Here is a 22,807-nt window from a genome sequence, read left to right as displayed (position 1 = left end):
ACAAGAAGCAGTCGTCCTGAAAGATGCAGTTACTTCGCAGGTTGAAATGGCCTCTAATGGTTGGCAGCAATTTGCCTTCCAATATAGCCAGGTATCCATTGGCATTTACGGAACCTTTTATAAACTGCAGGTGACCTACTCCGCGATACGAAATGCACCTTAATATCATTTGGCTGGTAGGGAATTTCACTGTAGACACCATTACAGCCTGGATGGTATTCTTCACCACGTCTACGGAGAATCGTTTCTTTCATTAGAGCCATGCAGGTGGAATTTCTTTTTATCCGAGGAAATAACTGACTTCCACTGCTGGGGGGTCCATTTCACATGCTCCTTACACCAAATTAATCGGGCCTTTTTAATTTTTTGTGTGAGGGGAACGACGGGCTACAAGTTTATTTTTGAAGAGGCGTCTTCTGACTGTTACTGCACTTGCTACCACTCCTGTATGTTCTTCCTATTCTCTTTTCAGCTCAGACGAAGAAGCTTTACGGTTTTTAAGGCATAAGCACTTCAAAACGCGTCCTGTTTTGGTGTAGAGACTCGTTTGCGTCCGGTTCCTTTTTTCCTATTAGCAGAACCAGTATTCTTGAGTTTGGAAAGAAATCTACTCACTCACTGTCGACTGATTACAAGACACTGCAAAGTAAATTTGTATGTTACTGGCGGTTTCCAGGGTTTCCCCTATGTCCGCCGTTTGTTAAACTTTTGTTAATGCCAGCAGTATAGTTAATAATTTCTCTAAAAAAAATTACAAGACACTATAAGCAATATGACGGGAAGAACATCCTCCCCACGTAAAGCAACAATAGCACTCTTTCTTCGTGGCGTCAACTGCACGTAACTCGCCATCCTTACACAAGCAAGGAATGACTGCAACTCTTGCAGAGCGTGCTTATATAGCTGAAATTAACAGCTGATGCAATATTACGTCATCACCTAAGCGTGTCAATCTTATCTGATGCAATCTGTAAGAAATATTGCCATATACTTACGTTATTCGGATGACAATTACAATTTTAAGGGGTGATGCACTTTCTTTGAACACCAGTGTATGTTTAACAATCATTTGGATGACACAGCAGCCACTCGGTGTTCAGATATCAGGACACAACTGAGGAAAGGGAACTTCATTAAACTTATAGAGCGACATCTAAAATATTAATTTCATATTCAGTAAGCCAGTTATTGGTGCACTCTTTTTTTTGATAATTCGCATCTACAAGAATACTAACCATGCAATAGATGCACTTTTGAATCGGTAATTTACACTGGTTGGTTTCTAAGCCATCTTTTGAAGATCGTGTGCACAAAATAATGCGAACTTCGTTTTTTTTTAAATTTGTTTATTGTATTAGGCAGTGCCTGCCAAACTTTGGCAACACCGCTGTCTAATATACAGATAATTTAGATAATTATAATGTATAATGTACCCCCTCCCCTGTTTTTGCCCAGGTGCTGGGTGGGAAGACCCTCTAAAACGAGACATTAAAGTAAAACGGAAAGATATATATATATATATATATAGACGAGAGTTCACAGTTAAGTTGTCCAAGTTCAGGTTATGTCAGCCCACTTCAAAGTCAACAACGTCATCAATTGAGATGGCTACGGCAAACCATACCAAACGACAAATCAAATCACGACGTAAAGCTCAAGAATCTACTTCCCAGAGTCTGTTTGTTTGTTGTTGGGTTTTATTGGCGCATTAGCAACTAAGGCTATAATGCGCCATCCCAGAGTCTGTACGAACCAGGTATACCGCTGAGAAAAACCTGCACCAAAAGTAGCTGCTTAGAGCAGAACTACCAGCACAAGGAGCTGGAGCTTTATAGTTATCAAGAACCAGCACAAGGAGCTGCACGTGACTGCTCATAATGATTCACTGAAGAATTATCGTGGCTTTTAGATAATGTTGCTTATCCAAGTTTTATGTATCATGTGAAGTATTCCGCCACGCTGACGATTGCAATTATTGCAAACTGAAATGTCAATACAACTTATTTATAAAACATCCCAAGTAGGATGCAAGAGATTACAGGAACGAATATAATAACGTTCCATCAGAATCTCTAGTTTCTCTACAAAATGTAGATATTGACATGTATAATGAAATTTATGAACACAATACTCAAGGAGCATGATGACATGACATGACATGACATGACTTGCCTTGCCTTGCCTTGTTATTACTAATTTAGTGAACAAGCCAATCTAACAGTGGCGGATCAACTGGGGTGCAGCTTTAACAGTAGCTTAGTACACTAGGAGAATCTGTGTTGGCTGAAGAACAAAAACAGGCAAATCATTTACAATTAAGCTCTATTATGTTATGATATAACTCAACAAAAAGAAATCGTGCATTTTTTTAAACATTTACAGTGATCTTTAGGTGTGCCCACAACTCGCTGTCTTTACGGTGTGTGCTGAAAAGCAATCGCACAGTAACACGCAACAGGTGAATATCTACAGCAGCTCACTTGAAAGGAGAAAGTCCATTACAGTGGTGTCACCTTCCCGTTTTAATTGGAATTGATGTTTTGTTTAATTTGTGTGTGGTTTAATTTTTCTCTGAACTAGGAAGAAGAGAATGGGAGCAAAAAGGTAATTTTGTGCTTACTGTGCGCGTTAGATTCCCAAGTATGGCATTTTCCTTGGATTCACAATTACTGTGTATGAAGATGAAGAAAGTGGCAACCGCGTTATAACTACGATGGTATGTATGGTAAAACGGTTTAGAAAGGTTTATTGTCAAAATGTAAGCCATTCTAAATATTGCGCCGATTTTTTATGGGGAATTTTGTTGGTTATAATATGTTTTTTTCGGTAAAATCGCACATTTTGTTGACGATTCATGCTATCAGTCGAAAATGTTTTTGTTGTCAGCTTATATTGTGATAAATTGAATACCAATTTAATATATGAAAATATTTGCTCGCATGAACAACTTGAACCAAATTCTGACAAATGATTAAATGCCGTTATTTCCCATCCGAAATTTTTTAATACAATAATATTAAGGCCAAAAAAATCCCAATATCAGTACTAGCCCAACTTGTACAGGAAAAACCAAATAAATAAATATACTAATTAATATTAAGACGATATATTAAGAAATTATTTATATTAAGAAATAATATTAAATAATATTAAGTTTCTTGTGTAATTTCTTAAATTTATCTTTCAACAAACTGGAAAAATTTCAATTCTAGGTTTTCCATTCGGATAAATTCTAAATATTGAACAATAACAAGGAGATTTTTGATTATCCTCTCAATTCAAAACATGTTAACATCCCTATTTTAAGTAAAGTTTGAGCTTTTCGCATCGGTTCTCAGAATTGATTAAAAATTACAAAACCACTCAAATCCAATTAAAACTAAGGCTAACCGATACGATGTGCGCACTTTTCTGAAAAGGGATGTTAATGTTTCTTATCTTCTTTAATTGAGACTGATGGAGTTCAAGGGAAGTTTCCAAAGTATGCTGGTGGTTTTACAAAAAAACCAGGACATTCTTCTTCAAACTGACTTAGGTCAGTTGCACAAATGGTCTACAAAATGGCAACTGAAAGTTTTTACTATATCTGAATGTAAAGTTTTGTATCCAGGTACAGAAATTCAGGAGTGAGTTACAAGCGAATGGAAATGGAGTTGAGGTCCAGGATAAAGATTTGGGATTATTTGGTAAGACATGAAATTTTCAATAAATAAAAACAAGCAGCCAGAAAATAGTGTCTTGTCTATGATATATAGGACCTTTGTCAGTAGAGAAGACGATGTATCCCTTTGCATAAGAGGATGGTGCGAATACATTTAGAATACTGTGTTCAAGTCTGGAAGCTACACTCTCCGGCAGCATGTTGTAGATCACTGGAACGAATTACCTTCAAATGTGATTGAGGTTAGGTATCTGGACAATTCCCCGAACATTTAATCCACAAAATACAATTTATCGAAAAAACAGTTCACCGAATATCGATTCACCGAAAACAGTTCACCGATAAATAGATTAGAGTAAGTAACACAGTAATATTTATTTTTACTTTAGAGCCTGTTATATACAATTCACAGAGAAGACTAAAAATATTGAAATGTATATAATAATTATATAAATGAGCACAATATGAGATACAGTTGAAATGATGCCTCCTTTTACACTACTATCGTAGTTTTTTTTCTTTGAGTTGTTTATGGTGTTTTTTTTTTTTTTTTAACATCTATATTATATAAATATTCTTCATATCGAAAATACAAGGTAGTATTTTAAAAAAAGCATGTCTTTCAATAATTAATTTTCTTGTAACATTCGGGCGTATATGTTTTCAGATTTGTCAGGTATACTGCAAATAATAAAGAAATAACATCATTATTTCTTAATCCATGAAAAGTGCATAGATGAGAGACAAAAAAAAAAAAAAAAAAAAAAAACGGAGGAACAGTATTAAACGTACCTTCTGCATATTATTGCTGGGACTGTGCTAATAATTGTAGGTTCTGTTGTGTTGAAAATATTAAAATACGAAATACAACTTGAAGACCTGAATCAAATAGTAAAAAATTTTCACCAGTCGCCGTTTGTTTATAAATCTCAAAAAACACTATCTTCTCGTTTCGCAAGCACAGCTGTCCCAGCAGTCTTCTTCACACGAATATTTCTGACTGTTCTTTTCGAACTTTGTACGCTTGGTAAAAGAATCCAGCTCAACTTTATCACCATCTCCACAATGGCAATGATCTCCAGATATCGTAATAATTTTACTTCCTTCGGTTATATAATTAGAGCTCTACCTTTGAGTTTCTGATAATTTTCACATCTCCAATAAATTTTATTTTCGGTGGCTTTCTTTTTTTTGAAATATAAATATCAATTGAAACGTATCTTGCGCTTTCCTTTCTCACTCTTAAAAAAATCAAAAGACATCTTAATGACAGGAGAAATATTTTCAGTAACTTTTAATTTCAAATTATTTGAGAGATATTACGATGACAAGGTTATGAAAAACATTAAGTGACTGGCTGATGTTATAATTTAGAATTAAATAAAATATTTCTCAAAAGGTCAAATGCCGTTAGTTTCTCAGTTTCTAGTCTTAATTTTGTTTAAATGACTATTACAGAAACGCCCCGACTTACGTAAGTTTTTGCCGGCCGGTGCGGCGGAAACGTACTTTTCACGATACCTCCATTTATTCTCGTAGGAATAAATGGAGGTATCGTGAAAATATCGTAATGTGAACCCAATAACACTTTTTCTTTTTTTTTTCTTTTTTTTTTTTTTTTGTAATTCGTTCCAAGTCCTTGGAAGTTAAATTTCGCTATATTGCTAAGCTATTTATCTCTCTAAAAGGTCATATTTATAATGGAAATTGCACTACCCTTTCATCGTTATCATATGTTCCCGTTATAAGAATCAATTTTGAACGCGATTAATTCAAATTTCAAATTTTTTTAAATTTGAATCATTTTTTAAAGCACGTTTCTGGAGGTCACGACCTAAAAACAATTTGCACTTTCCGGTTTATTCAGCTTTCCTGTTAGTGCATCTAATTATAAACGGGTAGTAAACTCATCTTATTGCATTCGCGATAATTCCCATAACTGCAATCGTGTGGATTTTTACGCTATTATGGTGAAATGTGTTCCTGAAATCTTCAATCATATAAAAAACAAAATTTCAGGAACTTCTCTTCGTTCCTATTTACGTATTACAATGTTAAGGAAAAGGGACCGACGGAAAGTGCAAGTGCTAGCAGTGCCAGGAAACGAAACGAAACGAAACGAAACAAAACTTGGTGGAGTTCAACTAAACCCAGTACTGGAGGAAAGGGACTTGGGTGTTACGATACGGTCAGACATGAAATTCTCTGAGCATTGTAAACAGGTTGCAAGGAAGGCCCATGGTGTCCTATCGATGATCTATCGAACTTTTGCAAGTAGAGATAGGGACGTGATAATCCCATTATATAAGGCTTATGTTAGACCACACTTGGAATACTGTGTTCAAGTATGGAGACCGCACCTAAAGAAAGACATCGAGCTTCTTGAAAGGGTGCAAAGAAGGGTAACTCGCCTGGTGAGATCGGCAAAAGGGCGTCCTTATGAAGAAAGACTTCGAATATGTGGGTTGCAGAGTTTGGAAACTAGACGCCTTAAAGGAGATTTGATTGAGGTGTTTAAGGCTCTGAGAGGCATCAGTAAAATGAATGAGGACAAAATTTTCAAGATTATAAATGATGCTAGAACTAGGGGACATAAATTCAAGTTACGGGGGGAAATGTTTAGATTGGACTGCAGGAAGTTTTATTTTAGCCAGCGAGTTATAAATTACTGGAATAAGTTGCCTTCATGGGTGGTAGAGGCCGACAGTTTGGGGAAATTGAAAGGTCATCTGGATAGTACTTTCGGGTAAGGGAAGCGCATAGGATGATAGGTTTAATTTTCTTTTTATTTATTTTTTATTTTATTTTTTTATTTATTAATTATTATTATTTAGTTATTTATTTTATTTACTTATTTTTTTTTTGTTTTTATCATTGTTTTGTTCGGATTTTTTTTTTTTTTTTTTTTTTTTGGCTGGTGCAGCATAAGCCATAGGCTTTCTTGCACCATGCGGCCGTTACTAATACTAAAACTGATTTAGAAATGAAGATGAAAATGATTAAGTACGAAGCAGGACACAATTTGTCATCTGTTGCAAGGGAATTAGGTCTCGCTGCTTCAACAGTGAATATATTTTAAAGGACAGTGCACGTAAAAAAGGATATATGTCAAAGAATCAACAATGCACTTAAAGATCAACAGTGATCACAAAACAGCGTTCAGGTGCTATATATATATATATATATATATATATATATATATTTTTTTTTTTTTTTTTTATGAAAACCCCAAACACGAAAGGCATCAAAACCTATAGTACTAAGTACCGTGCATGGGTTGAAAGAGAAGTATGGGGGGAGGGGGGGGGTTGCCGAAACTTTGCTCTAGAGACTAAACATGGGTTTCACCACTTCAAGCCTCCAATAAGCATCGACGATGGAACAGCTGTTAATAATATGGATGGAAAATCAGATTCAGAAGCGAGTGCCCCTGAGTCCATGGCCATTCAAAAAAGCAACAAGTATTTATAAAGCTATTAAGGGTAAGTACGGCGAACCCCAAGCCAAGTTCGTAGCAAGCAACGGGTGGTTTAATAGGTTCAAGCATCGCGCTGGTTTCCACAACATTAAAATATGCGGTGAAGTCGCCAGTGCCGATTCTGCAGCTGCAGAGAAATTTTGTGATGTGTTGGAAAAATTATTGATGTAGGCGACTATTCAACACAGCAAATTTTTATCGTTGACTAGACTGATCTGTACTGGAAAAAAATGCCGGATCGAACATACATTGCCAAAGAGGAAATTACAATGCCAGGTTTCCAGGCGTCAAAAGATAGGGCAACGCTCTTTCTTGAGGCTAATGCTGCGGGAGATTACAGATTAAAACCACTGCTTGTGTACCATTCTGGAAATCCTCGTGCATTTCAGGGCATCAATAAAGCCACCCTACCCATGTTTCCGATCGAACCAGAGAGTATGGATAACAATATCTCTCTTTGAGGATTGGTTTAAATGCTGCTTCATTCCCGTGGTTGAAAATTATTGTAAAGACAACGTTCCTTTCAAGATTTTGCTTCTATTAGATAATGCCCCTGGACATCCAAAGCATCTAGATGATTTCAATTCGAACGTGAAAGTCTTATTTCTACCGCTAAACACGATTTCACTCATCCAACCTATGGATCAGGATATTATTTCGAATTTAAAAGCATATATTTACGCACATTTGCTCAGGCATTGTCTGCAGTAGACAATGAGAAAAATTTGACATTGAGACTTTTGGAAATCTTACAGTATTTACCACGTCATCTTAAACATTAATAAGGCCTAGGCGGAAATTACTAAAAGTTGTTTAAATGGCGCATGGAAGAAAATATGCCAACGGCACATAAAAGGCTTCGAAGGGTTTGAAAAAGACAAATCATATGAAGATGTTACGGATAAGATTGTAAAGATTGCAGAGCTACTTCAGTTGGAGGTAGATGCCAAAGACGTGGAGGAGCTAATGGAGGAAGAAGAGAAGGAACTATCTAACGAACTTATTGACTTTCAGGAAGCGATAGTGAAAGAAGAAAATGCTGACGAAGCTCAAGATGAACCAAATGAAGAACCGAGACGCTTCATCACCAGAGAGATGGCAATGGCATTTCGTGAAATTGCATCGGCAATGGCGAGGTTTCAGAAGATGGATCCTGACAGCGAACGATTCTTAAAAGTTAACAGAGGGGTGAATGATATGCTTGCTTGCTAAAAAGAAATCTACGATGAAAAGAAAATAGCCACCGTCCAGTCATCCATTTAATATGTTCTTTCGTATGGTTGAGCGGCCGACCCCTTCTAAATCTCCACAGCCCTCAACCTCCGCCGCTTCTTGATTAGACCGGGGTTCGAGCCCGTCACCACCAAATACGGAGGATGCGGAAAGGTCAGAGAATGACCACCGCATATCCCGGAGCAATATGGCCTTAGTTGCTAATGCTCCTAAAAAACCAAATAACAACAACATCAACCTCCGCAGCGGCGTACTTATCAGCTGAAGATGTCGATTCTGGCAGCGATGCTCGAGAGGTAAAACTTACTGACATTATTCCTGTCTGCTATCTTTTTTGTAATTTTACAATTTTTAAATTTTTTAAATTGCACGCTTTTGTAATTTTTCCTGCGCATGTGATAAAAAAATTGAATAAATACAATAAATAATTCTATTCACATGTTCGTCGAACATTTCTTTTTTGATTCAATCAATTCAGCGAGCACAGTTGCGAGTGCTGCACAAGCATGGGAGAAATTCCGAACGCAACCCTTACGTAAGTCGGGAGTTCCTGTACTTTTTGTATAAAAGTTAATAACAGATGCAAGTTTTTGTTTTCCCGTTTTAAGCAATTTTTTAACAATAAAAAATTCCATAAAAGTGCGGACCGTATAAAAAGACTTGCCTTTTAAATACTACCTTGTATTTTCAATGTGAAGAAAATTTATATAACTATTATATATTTCAATTATTATTATTATTTTTTTTTTTATTTTTTTTTATGCCTTCTCGATGAATTCTATATAACAGGCTCTAGAGTGAAAATAAACATTATTATTGTGTTACTTATTCTAATTTATTTAAGGGTGAACTGTGTTTTCGGTGAAATTGTTTTTTCGATAAATTCTATATTCGGTGAATTTTTCTAGACCTTCGTTTGATAGTTTGGTAGAGTTCAAAGCGAAATTGGATAGGATCTTTCCACGAGGCCCATATCTAAATACTTTAAGAATAGCTCATCAGTGTACGATTTTTTATGTTTTCTGTTATCCAATTATTTTCTAAAATTTCATTTGAAGTTAATATTTTCATAACGCAAAGAAGAGGGGGAAGGGGATAAAAAGAGAGAGAGAGAGAGGAAAAAAGGGTACAATAATTTCTTTTAGAAGGTGAAACTTCTTGATTCCCAAAAAACTTACTGCTGAATTTGAATTACTTAAGTAATTCACTGTGGTTTTTGTTTTAAACTTCGGATGTTTCTATCGATGTGCACATTCTTTATCTTTTAAAGATTACATTTGGAAATGATATTTTAAACTAAATGCCAAAATATAACAGCCATTTTCCAATCCTCTAACTCAGTTGTCGGAAACCTACGACCTGCAGGTTACTGGGGTGTAGCCACCACAAATTTTCTGACCCGCTAATTAGACTCCTAAAATAAAGTTTAAATATTTAAAAAAAAAATAGGATACCTGAAAATACACTTGAGGCTGTTCCTTGAGCGCTCACAATGGCCTTCATGTAAGGAAAAGTGGTTACTTAAAGCTCCATAAGCTGATGCGAGTGTTAAGGTTATTGTTAATGTTTAAGAATGTAAATGAACAGATGTATCATAAACATATGATACATATATGTTTGGGCTTGCTGTGGTGGTTTTGGTGTAGTGCACGTGACCATTGGTATGCATGCTACGAATTCGATTCCTACAAAACCACAAAAAATGAACGGCCCATTCTCAACTCTGCCGTTAATATATTGGCAGCTATAGGCAATTACGATGAAGTGTGTATTATTCTGGTTGTAACGAGCATAAAAAATATATTTATTTACTAAAAGAATATCAGTGATATATTACCATATTTTTCCGTAGTAATAAAAAACTACAGAAGTAGTGTAAATGGCATCGATTTAATTGTATCTCATATTGTGATTCACAACGAGTTACCATGCATTGCACTACCTCGAATAAGTAACACTTAACCAATGGAGAAAAATATTGTTACTTATTCTCTGGGGATACCACCACCTAGACGGCACCGTTTGAAAAATGGTATGGGATAAAACACTGTGTTATCCACATACTATCCCTAATAGACTTAGGAAAGTGATAGTAGGAGAAGAAGAAGAAATGCTTCGAAAGAGGAAAGAACAGTTACTCCTCACACTCACTCACTGAACTAAACCACTCATAAATCCTCCGAATAGGCAACGCTTCCCCCGTTAGGGAATGTGGACATGTTTATGTAAGGAGCGGATCCTAGAACGTCAGTTCAACTCAGCCTCATATTTCTGTGAAGAAGCGTATCACTGCAGATGGGCCATATGTGAATGACGTAGGTTTGTGTGTATTATGTTGTAATGTTCTGGCCGCTTGGCTACCCAGAAGCATCAATCACCTGGACAGATGATTTTGGGTACTCGTCCACACCACGGGAAGGTGGGCCAGTTCCAGTAGATGGGACACCTATGGTCTCAGAGTACGAGAAAAAAAAAGAAAAAAAAAATTAATAAAATAAAAAAAAAATTTTCCCCTTCTCTGGGGCCCACTCCAGAGGGGGAAAAAACTCGAAAGGAAGAGAAAGGGAAAAAAATAATAAATAAAATAATAATAATAACCGAAAGGGAAAAAAAGAGAGAGTAAAGAAAAGAACAGTAGATGTTCCAGTTGTGCAACCATTAAGAACGGCAGCATCAAAACACATCGATGCTTCCAGCCAGATGGATTTAATCAACCTCGTATACCTGAAATCATACTTTTCCTTAGTTCAAACACTTCTTTAGCAAATATCTGGAACATCTGAAACTTACTACGGTCTCTTAAAAATATAGCTTCTTCTCCTGGGGCTGTACTCTGAAGAATTTCACGTATCGCTGTCCTGGCATTGTCATATATTCGACAATCATATAGTATGTGCTGCCAGCCTTCCATGGCCCCGTAAAAAACGTAAAAAGGTCCGTGTTACTTAGTCCTAATGCATATAATTTCTCATTCATTGACCCGTGCCCTGTTAACAAAAATGACGACTGTAAATTAGGTGTAAACCAATTGCGAACTTTTTTTTATTATTGAGAAAAGTCACGTTCGGGATAAACAAGTTGGTCACTCTTCCAGTAGGTATGGTATCCCATCTTGTCTGCCATAAACTGATTACTTCATTCACACATATTTCTTTACACATATTCACACATATTTCAGAGCGAATATTGATCTCTATACCAAAAAATTCTGTAGGAATTTCCCTCTTAATACGGGAGCAAAAACCACGATACAACAAATGTAGATCCAAGGATAGCGCTCCGGCCAACACATGCAGCGCGGCAGTGGACACTGTTCTGCACATTCTTAGAATACCAAGAAGCATGATGCGCTGTATAGAATTTTTAGTTTAGCCCGAAATGTAGCTATTTTAACTCTATGGAACCAGGCTCCTGCAACGTACGTAGTTATAGGAAGGAATACTGCCTTGTAATACAGAAAGTGTTTTATGTGATAGGTCCCAGTCAGACTTTGAAATTCTAATGATAGCACCAGAAAATTTCCTGATTTTATTGCTTAAATATAATAAGTGCTGGTGAAATGATAACTTACAGTCCACAATAATTTCCAGGTATTTGGTATCAAGGACCCTAGGCAATTGCACACCATTCAACTTAATCTGAGGAGGTCGATTTATGTCTAAAGCTGTTTTAAATAACATAATTTTAATTTTGTAAGGATTAATAGCAAGCTTATAGCTTTGAGTCCGAGAACTTAAGTCCATCAGCACACTACTAACTCTCTGTTCTAAGAGTGAGCGAGATCATCCTGCAATTATAATCGTCAGATCATCTGAAAATGGCAGCACTTTACAATTGGGGAACGTGCGAACCAACCAATTCTGTAAGACTAGGTTCCAAATAAGGGGTCCCAAGAAGGAGCCTTGAGGACATCATCTCACAACCTTCGTAGTTCAAAGTGCTTGGACTTCACTAGCACATATATATTTGAAAAGTAACTGTTGAAAAGCATATATAATTCCTTGGAACAATCAGCGTTTCTCAACTGAGCCATCGCTGCCTTCCACCAAACTGTATCAAATGCCCCTTCGAAATCAACGTAGATTGCTAATTCATATTTGGATGTAGAATTCTCAATATGCGTTCGAAACGCCACTAGATAATCTTCACAGGATTTCCCAGGAGTGAACCCATATTGCTGAGGCGATATCATATCCAGCTGCACTAGCAGGTCAGTTACCCGTAATGCCATTAACATTTCAAGGATTTTACCAAGGTTTGCCAAAAGAGCGATCGGGTGATATGATTTAGGTTGAGATAGTGGCTTCCCAGGTTTTCTAACTAACTTCAATAATGCAATCTTCGACTGCGTTGGAAACAGCCCTTCTGTTAGACATTTGTTATACATTAATAAAAGGATATTAGGTAATGACTTATAGAACCTTGTTATAAATATAATCTCGACTAAATCAATTCCAGGACATTTTGTGAGATTAAGCGTCTTCAAAACTCTGTAAGTTAATCGATCGTAAACTCCGCAGTAAGTTCTCTAACTACATAGAGCCGATTATCTCTACGTATACCCCCATTAGGGAAGACCGTTGTTACATATTCGCGGTAACGAGGACCCATCAAGACCTCCTCCCGAGATGGCACCGTTTCAAGGATTGTTGGCCTATCGCCGGTGGGCGGGTAGGTACCCCAGTGTTGCAGTCATGCCAACGAAGTCGTGAACTATAACTCCAGAATATGAGAGATGCCAGTTAATATGCATAATAATAATACTAAAAAGAATAAATGCTCTAGGTATAATAGGCTACGGATTGGTAATTCACTATAAGAATATCGGTGATATATCACCATATTTTTCAGTAGTAGTTTGTTTGGTGTTTTTTTTTTTTTTTTTTTTTTTTAGGAGCATTAGCAACTAAGGTCATATTGCTCCGGGGATTATGCGGTGGTCATTCCCTGACCTTTCCGCATCCTCCGTATTTGGTGGCTCACGGGCTCGAACCCCGGTCTAATCAAAAAGCATGTGCTACGCACTGCTGCTCCTGCCCACCTGGCTACGGAATATGAGATACAATTAAATCGATGCCATTTACACTACTTCTGTAGTTATTTACTACTTAAGGAAAAATATGGTGATATATCACCGATATTTTTATAGTGAATTACCAATCCGTAGCCTATTATGCCTTGTGCGTTTATTCTTTTTAGTATTTATTTACTGAACACAGGGGCGTAAAGTTTACGAAACTCTCACTAGGTGGAGCTACGATCGGAAGTTTGGTGGTTTCTTTTTTTTTTTATTCAAAATTTCGAATTGACACATGAGATGCTACAGAAAACATCGATTGACGTGCAATAAAAAAGAAAAAGAAGAAACTGGAAGCTTTCGCATAGATCTACGATAATATAATCACCAGGTGATAGTTTTTTTTTTTTTTTTTGTTAGTTGTTGGCGCATCGGCTTCTGTGGCTATAATGCACCTCACAAAGTTTTTGCATTTTACTGATCCAAGCCCGAGGCGGGATTCGAACCCGCGACCTTTGGGTTGCCACGCAGGCACTTTACCCACCTGGCTAGCCCGGTCGGCGCAGGTGATAGTGATATATAATTCTCCTGTCAGCGTCTAATAGAATCGAAGTCCCAAACGCGGTTTTGGGTGATGGTTTAAAAAAAAAAAAAACACAATGTTCGTTGCAGTAATGATATCACAGAAGCAATTCCGTCAATATGATAAATTTCGTGAACTGGCTCCGCATTGATACCAAGAAACTTTGTGCCAATAGTACCTATAGAGCTTCCATTTTTTAGAAAACTTATCAGCTGAAGGGCTCTGCACTGTAGCCTCGAGGGGCTTGTAGCATCTGAGGTGCTGCTGCCTCATTTTATGTACAATATAAAATGTCAATTTCATACTGTATATAATTCATTTGTCCTTCACTCTTCCAATTACATGTTATTTCTTGTTTTAGTTACCGCACTAGCATATACTGCCATACCGAGGTGAAGTTGTTTCTATTTAAATTGAGTGATTAAACAAACAAACAAACTAAATGTGAATAGTACATACGAACTAAGCGATTTACATTTTTATACTCAATTTCAAAGGTTTCCAAACTTTTATGCCTTGTGTTCACCTTAAAACATTACCTACATTTCTCGCCCCCCCATACTTCTAGAACAAGCGCAAATAAACAGATCTGGCATATACTTTTATAAATTAATACTTTAATCTCAAAAACTGAAATAAAAAACGTCTCGTACCAAGATTAGTGGGATGGTTTGTCCATATTTCGTTAAAATGTTGCTTCATAAAAAAAAACTAAGCGCCCCCACACTTTGGGAAACCCTGCTCTACTTTCTTAGATAACAAGTTCCTTGAGGAGAAGATTTTTAAACTTGTTCCTGAGTGCTGTCTGATTTACAAATACGCCCTATCTTTGCTGTGATGTGCATTTTACTTTAAGCGGGTCTGTGACAGATTATTGAATTACAAATTCCGGAAGCAAGAACAGTTCAAAAGAGCTACATTTTGCTCGCGATGTGTATGTGATAATTATCATGTGATACATTAACTAATAACTGCAGTCTATGAAGTGAACACTGGTTTCCGAAAACAAGAAAAAAAGGTGTATGAATAAATTTTTTATGTAGTAACTATTAAATTTAAAAATTCTTCGCGAAAGCTTAGCGATTTATCACTCTTTTGGAGTGATCTGTGTTCGAATCTCTCCAACTGAAAGAATATCTGAAGGCTTCTTCATTTGGGATCTCAGTTAACCGATATCAGGGGGACAGGGGAGGGTTTCCCTCTTATAACATCCCTGGTTTATGTTATGTCATTTTACTAATCTATGTATACTGTGATGTGATTATGAATTTCTTGACACTTCCTGTAGAAAGTTGTAGATTAGAGTGGACACAGTACATGTTTTGAATTGTATATACACTTGCGCTTAAAAGTTTGGGATCACAGCGAGTTACAAGTTTCCGTTAAATGTTTTGAAATTAGCTATGAAAATGAGGTTTAATATATAAAAAAAAAAAAAAAAAAAAAAAAAACAGCACACTACAAAGTATTTTAAGATGTTTTATTAGGCATTGAAAATTTACAGAAGAAAATATTGAAATGATTAATATTACGTTATACTGATTTTTAACCAAAATATCCTCACCGAGATTTTATCACTGCCTTATACAGCCGTTATTCTGAAAAAAATTAATTTTATAATAGTGTCTTGACATTATTCCAAGCGATCTGCTAGGTTTCCCATACATTTTTTGAAGATGGACAGATTTCACGGTCTTGACGGCCTATGTGATCCCATAAAATCTCTATTGGGTTTAAATTAGGCGACTGGGACGGTTACATCATAATTTGCACTACACTCCTATCCTGTTTAGTTGCTATAAAGTCCCTGCACAGGTGATTGTTTTGCTGTGTTGTGATATAAAATTTCTTCCACAAAGTTCAGAGGATATTGTATTCTGTTCAGGAGTATTTTTGTAATCTTCTTTTCTTAAAATTCCCCCAATTCAAACGATATCACGCCACTCCAGAGAAACAGAAGCAACTACCATCGTGCTTGACTGTAGGCACTAAACAATGTGGCTCCAGTTTTTTTCCCCCTTCAGTTGATTGTCTCACAAATTCTACTCTTGAATCCAAAAATTTCAAATTTGGAATAATCCGTCCACAGTACGTTCTTTCCACTCTTCAATTGTCCAGTGTTGATGGCTCTTAGCCCAAGTCAACTATTTCTTTCGATTTTCCAGTTTAAATAAGAATTTTCCGACCGCTACACGACCATGAAGTCCGGCTTGTTTAAGAGGAAGTTTTACAGTGATGAACACACCGGAGTTTCTCTATTCCTATTGAACCAGGTCGGAGTTTAGGTGCAGTGAGTCGTCCATTGCATTTAGACGTCAGTGTTGTGGTCTTATCTTGTGTTTCCGTTGTTATGCGTGGTTGATCTGATCGTGATTTGTCCTTTTAAACTGCCAGTCTCCTTGAATCGTCAAATGTTAGTTTGTACTCGTTTAAATGAAACACCTAGTTTTTTTGCTAATACTTCCCATGGAATAACGTTCTTTATGCAGAGTTATAATAGCATTTCTTTTATAAAAACTCAGTTCCATATTTTTTGTCAAGTTTATCACAAAACACACAACTTACACCAAACACTCTTTCTGAATGACGAGTGTTCTATTCTTTCTCCTCAATTTATATTATTTCAAAAGCATTCTTACAATCATCTACAATGTTTTATAATATTGAAACAATACTCCCACTTTCTAGAGTCATTTAGAATGTTTTACCACATTCAGGAATCGTCTACATCTTTCGAGAATATTCTAAAAACTTTTTAAACATTATGAACGTTTTTTGACATTTCTGCATAATAGAAAATATTGAAATAAAAATTAGTAAAATTGGTTGGTCCTAGTTTAATGAAAACTTTTGAAAATTACGAAAAATTAAACACGATTCCAAACTTCTAGGCGGGAGTGTTGCTACTCTACCGCAGAGCGCACAAGTACCACAAAGCAATTTGAGTATTCCTGATATATATATATATATTTTTTTTCTGTTATTAAATTATTTATTTTTTATTCTTTGTTCATCTGTCGCAAAAAATCACAATTAGAGGAACTAAATTCTATGCGTATAAAATTAATAAGCTTTAGTTTTTGTCTATTTATATAAGTGTGGAACTTTTTTTTTTATTTTTTTTATCTAGATGTTTGCCTTGCAAACACAGTAAGTTTGCCTCTTTGCCTTGAAAATACAGTAAGTTTAGAATAGTACCCTGTTATATACTTACTAGAGTGAGATAACAGCTCTCTCTCTCTCTCTCTCTCTCTCTCTCTCTCTCTCTCTCACAAGGTAAAAGGAACGGAGTGTTACAGAATGAACGAAAATATTCAGAAAGCACTGCTGTTCAGCACTTTCCTTATATTGACCGCAGGGAGATATCTAGGTTATGAAAGCTAAAGAAGGGTCTACTATTTTAATGTATATTAAATGCGCGTGCATACAGGTCAGAGCTGGTATACTTTAATGTGAACTGGACGGCTTAAACCAAATATGAGGACATAAAGCTATTCAACTTTATTAATCCTATCCTCACTAAACGCGTACTGTCTGATTTCAATCGCACATACAAAGCACATGGAACTTAACCAGCTGGTACTGCCAACTACATGTTGAGTCTGTTGATGCTCTTTTTATAGCACGAACTCCACCAATAACGATTGATAAAATCTGTCATGGAACCCTATGCTATTACCTTCACTGACAGAACATTTCGACTAATATTTTCGTTTTAATTAAGATGCAATTAAAACGTACATCATTCCACCGCTTTATATTATACGATGAAACGATAGGAGCGAAAGAATGGAGTTTTATCGGTAACAAGATATTCTTACCCTCCTGTTTGGCATACTTCTTAGATATAAATGGAAATATAAAATTCATTCTCCACATTGTGCCCCGAATTAAATATTTACTCACTCTTTCTTCAAGCTCTATTTTGTCTTCCACTGCCAATATACAGTCCCCACAATAAAACAGTCACTGTGCCAAATATCAGTAGTCTGACAAATGCACGCGACTTAACACACGAGCAGAATGTGATCTGGTGACAAACAAACACATGGGCTTTGTAATCCGCTGTAATTTACGGCTGAATAGTAAAAGTCGACAACTTAATACCACAGCTTTTAAGATCCAAAGGACTGTCTACGTCATTAGATGATGCTACTATTCAAATGATCCCGTCGCCACTAACACGTCACAGGATGAGTTTCGTGCTTAGTTCAACTTGCCTCCGAGAAGGGCTGTGCTAGTTGATTATCCAAACTGTAGCGTAATATTTCAATACGATCCTCCTAAAATATATTTTCCCCCTATGTTCTCCAAAGCAGCTTGATGCTCTACTGGATGGTAGGGGTTCAAGGTGATAATTATTCTCTGTTGAGAAAAATGTCGCAACTTTTCCTTACCTCGCCTTTCGAATTTTGATTTTAGAATGGAGTTGTTGTACAGTGCCACGAACAGCCTGGAAATTTCTACACGGTAAGCCTTTGTTCACGTTCATCCCGCTAATACAAGTAATTGCATAACTAAGAATTTAACTGAAGTAGGCAAACATACGAACTGAGTAATTTCCTATATAAAATTGTCTAAATTTCGAGAAAACTACCGCTGTATCTCAGTTTAAAATGTATCGTTGCTCCCATCACATGTTTTATTCATAAATAGCATTTTTGTATCGACAAAGATACCGTTTAGAACAAATAATACCCTACTACTTTCCGATCTTCTATAGACGCGAAAAAACGATTTGTCGCATTTCTGCTATCTGCTGTTAGCAGATTAAATGTATTTATCTGCATTGGATTATGTACTAACTTAGTGTGACGTAAGAGTTGCTAAACGTATTTTTTTTAAAACTCTAATACTATATTGAAACCTTTTTTTTTTTTTTTGGTGTGTGTGAGATAGTGTAGATGCCAATCTCCCTCGCCCCTCCCATCTCTTCTTAACTGTGAAAATATCGTACCAAAGGCTGGAAAGTTGCTGACTTAAGAAGTATCTTCGAAATTGCTAAACGTGCCCACACTTGATCTTGATCATTACAATACCATTAAAGTTCACGTACACACTGTTTGACTTCATTTTGGATAACTATTTGTAGAATAATTTGCAGTTTCCAAGATTAGTGAATGTGTTGGTGTTGTGGAGGGTTATTTTCGAGCGTGAAACGTGATCTTATCACTACCATCCTTCAGACTAGAAATATAAAACAGAGAGAGAGGGGAGAACCTGGATTTAACTTTTGTGTATTAATTACTTAAAAATGCACCCGTTATTAATTCTGTGTACACGACTGGTACAATTTCAGTGATCAAAACACTTTTCTGTCATTTTTCTCCCCAGGCCACCATGGGAAACGTTATACGCACTCAGGGAAGGCCGCAAGTACGTAAAGATGACGTTCAAAGGAAAGGTGTACAACTTCCTGGAAAGACCCCGAGGGTGGAAATGTCTGGCATACCATTGTTCGGTGTAAGTATAGCCTTCATTCAGCTCACGTCTATAAATGATTTAAATGAAGTTCAGCACTTCCTTAAAACAATAGCCTGTTGCTATGCTTAGGGTCAATGGACCAAAAGGGTGTATTACCTCTTATCAAGGTATTGAGTTTTAGTTAACTGGCATTACCATAAAAAAAAAAAAAAAAACAACAACTGATAACACTGGTCAACACGCAAAGTGGTACGAAAATGAAAATACCCAATCTTGATTTAATTTTATGTTGTTGAGCACGAAATCACATTAAAATTTGTCGATTGGATTTTGTTTTCGAATTACAGTTGATCTCATATTAGCGAGTTACTCTACATTATCAACTACGGCTCTCGGCTAAACGCATGGCAACACCGCAATTTCAGTACCACACGATCTGCATCACGTGATAAGTTGTCGCTTCAAATGCGTCTTCAACTCTGTTGCAATAATCCTCGAATATAGCTAGGTACTGGCTGATTTGTTCTCTGTGAGATTCCTACTTTTTTGCGCAATATGTGTGTCCTGTAAGATTAATATGCCCCGTATTACGTGAATAGTCCGGTTAACTTCTGTTACGTATGTGGAGAAGTCACATTAGCTTCAAGAAAGAGTCCCTTAACTCGAGCCATAAAAAAGGCCTATTTTTTGTACTTTGGTTGTAAAGTAAGCGACCAGGACAAGAGCTGGGCTCCACACCTATGCTGCACTACCTGTTCATCAAAACTCAACGCGTGGGTGAATCGAAAGGGACGTTTTATGCCTTTCGCAGTGCCCGTGATACGCAGGGAGCCAACAAATTACGTCAGACTGTTACTCCTGTATGGTGCCTCCTATTAGAAAAGAGATGACAATGAAGAAAAGGTGGACAGTAACGTACCCAAATATACAGTCTGCAATTCGTCCTGTGCCTCACGGTGAAGTACTGCCTACTACTGAACCACCCGACCGTTTCTCTGCATGAAGAAGTTTTTCTGGTGAAAATGAAGACACTGATGAACATTAACTTGATACACACGAAGTATGGGCAGTCTATGTCAAGGAATCCACCATTTTGTCCAAATCTTTATCCTTCTGAACCACATAGGATCACAGAAAGTTCGAGATCCCTGATGAGTTAAACGACCTCATCAGGGATCTCGAACTGTCGAAGAAAAAGGCAAAGTTTTTGGCTTCAAAACTACAACAGCGGAATATTCTGTGAAAGTGACAACATTTCATATTCGAAATAAAGACTATGATAAATTCTATCAAACAGAGGGTCGAACTCACTGTTTGTAAGGATGTTGGTGGTCTAATGGCAGCAATGAACATGAGGCACGTTCGCGAAGAATGACGACTATTTATACACGTTTCTAAGGTTAGCCTTAAGGCTGTATTATTACACAATGGAAATATTGCTGCCTTCAATACCTCTTGTATATGCCGTCCACAAAAAAAAAGAAACATACGCAAACATGGAGAATATCCTCTTAGGTGTACACTATCAGAAATATGAGTGGCAGACATGTGGTAATTTAACGTTAATCGCCATTTTATTGGGACTACAAAAGGGTTACACTAAGTATGGTTGCTTTCTCTGCAAGTGGGATAGTCGTGCCAAGCATCCTAGTGGTCAGGCGCGCGGGTGCATAAGTACACGTGCCTTGAGCGACCGGAGTTCAAGCCCGTGACTGCTGAATACGGTGCTGTTTCTTGTATTCTGTCTATCTTGTGAACTCCTCTGACCGTTTGGTCATACCGGAGTATAAACAGAAAATTTATTTATTTATTAAATGCACTACGAGAAGAGGAGTTGACCTCAAAGAAAATCATTAACAGCTGGAATGAAGAACGTAGCATTTGAATCTCTGGTAGATCCAAATAAAGTTTTGCTTCCACTATTTCACATCAAACTGGGGCTCAAATTTTCGTGAAGGTTTTGGAAGTGAACGGTCCTGCATTCACATACTTGCAAGAGAAATTCCAAAGACTTAATACAGAGAAGATTAAGACAGGCGTTTTCATTGGTACACAAATAAGGCAACTTTTCAAAGACGAACAATTCGAATGTGCCCTTAGTGATAGCGAGAAATCAGCGTGGAAAGCCTTTCGAATTGTTTCGATTGCTTTTATAGGAAATGTTAAAACCGGTAATTGCAGGCAGCTTGTGAAAAATCTCATTACTTCTTACGAATGGCCCCTACAATGAAAAGCTTTTCGGGCTGGGTCTCACCGACGATCCCAGCTGTACATGCGGGGAGAGCGAAAGCTGGAGCCACATAGCTTATGAATGTCCACAATATGAGGACCTCAGAGGGATTCTCATATCAAGAATCAGATACCTTCCGAAGGGATTGGAGTCCCACTTCCTGGACTCAGAGGAAGAATACAGGGCGCTCTCCCTCTTTGCGCAGGATCTATTTGCTAGGAGGAAAATGCTAATTGCAATCTACAGCAATCAACACAGAGACTGACAAGAAACGCTACCAGATGAAACAGAAAATCGAAATTCGCGGGATACCAGACTCGACCAAATGGATAGCTGATAATTGGAAGAGACGTTAGGACAGGGATTACTCCCATGAGTGACATTGAAAACAGAGAAGAGACAAAAAGCAGCATAACTGCCAACAGACTGATGGCGACCTGAAGAGGGCAGTCTAGTCCCCTTCACCTTTTATTCCCACATCCTTGGGGAGGGGCGACCTTCGCTCCCTCCCCTTCTCGCCACCCTACATCTTCTACTCTGGTGGGGCATGGGCATGCCTCACTGAAAACTGGGGCTACCTACTCTATTGGTCCCATATTTCTATCTCTCACCCCCCAGTCTTCTGTCTCCTCCCCACTTCTATCTTTATGCCAACGAAAGCCCCACACAACAAAAATTAACGTGCCAAAAATCCTTGAGCCCAAATTCGGCATAACAACCCTAGTGATCATACCCCCACGCCAACTCATATGTGTATGTATACATGTGTATGAAATTGTACATGTGTGTGCATCGTCACTAACCTAATGGATTTTTTTTTTATTTATTTTTTTTATTTTTTTATTTATTTATTTTTTTTTTTTTAGGTCCTAGCCGGTGAAATCTCAGGAAAGTAAGCGGCAGGACCTGCCAGAGTAAAACTGAGTCTACTGGGTTCCTGGTCTGCCTCCACGGAGCGTAAGTGGGGCAACGTTGGGCCTCAGCAGGGGTCTAGCGGCTAAATGACCAGATGAACAACGGTACACGACACTACACATGAACAAGTCCCTCACACTTTTAAATCTCTGGCATTTCCCAGTGAACTGGTTCACCCACAATGAAAGCAACGCGGAGATGGGGGAAACCCCTGGTGCCGTTAGACACTGAAAACACTTACTTCTTACGAAAAACTAAAGGTGCGA

At 37.3% G+C, this 22,807-nt stretch overlaps 1 protein-coding gene across 4 annotated transcripts in view; it reads left to right on the top strand.

Moving 5' to 3' along the window:
- The window catches only part of LOC150079143 (potassium voltage-gated channel subfamily KQT member 1-like), a 334,431-nt gene that overhangs the window by 85,337 nt on the left and 226,287 nt on the right, over window positions 1-22,807 (top strand). For all 4 annotated transcript variants that reach the window (XM_090383460.1, XM_090383459.1, XM_090383462.1 and 1 more), the window contains exon 2: window positions 19,307-19,435. In XM_090383460.1, the coding sequence (XP_090239586.1) occupies window positions 19,307-19,435 (129 nt within the window). The remainder of the gene's footprint in view (window positions 1-19,306; window positions 19,436-22,807) is intronic.

Source organism: Mastigoproctus giganteus, chromosome 10 (assembly GCF_048544385.1).
Source record: "Mastigoproctus giganteus isolate SK-2022 chromosome 10, ASM4854438v1, whole genome shotgun sequence".
Lineage (NCBI taxonomy): Eukaryota > Metazoa > Arthropoda > Arachnida > Uropygi > Thelyphonidae > Mastigoproctus > Mastigoproctus giganteus.
This window is presented reverse-complemented; position numbering and strand designations above follow the sequence as displayed.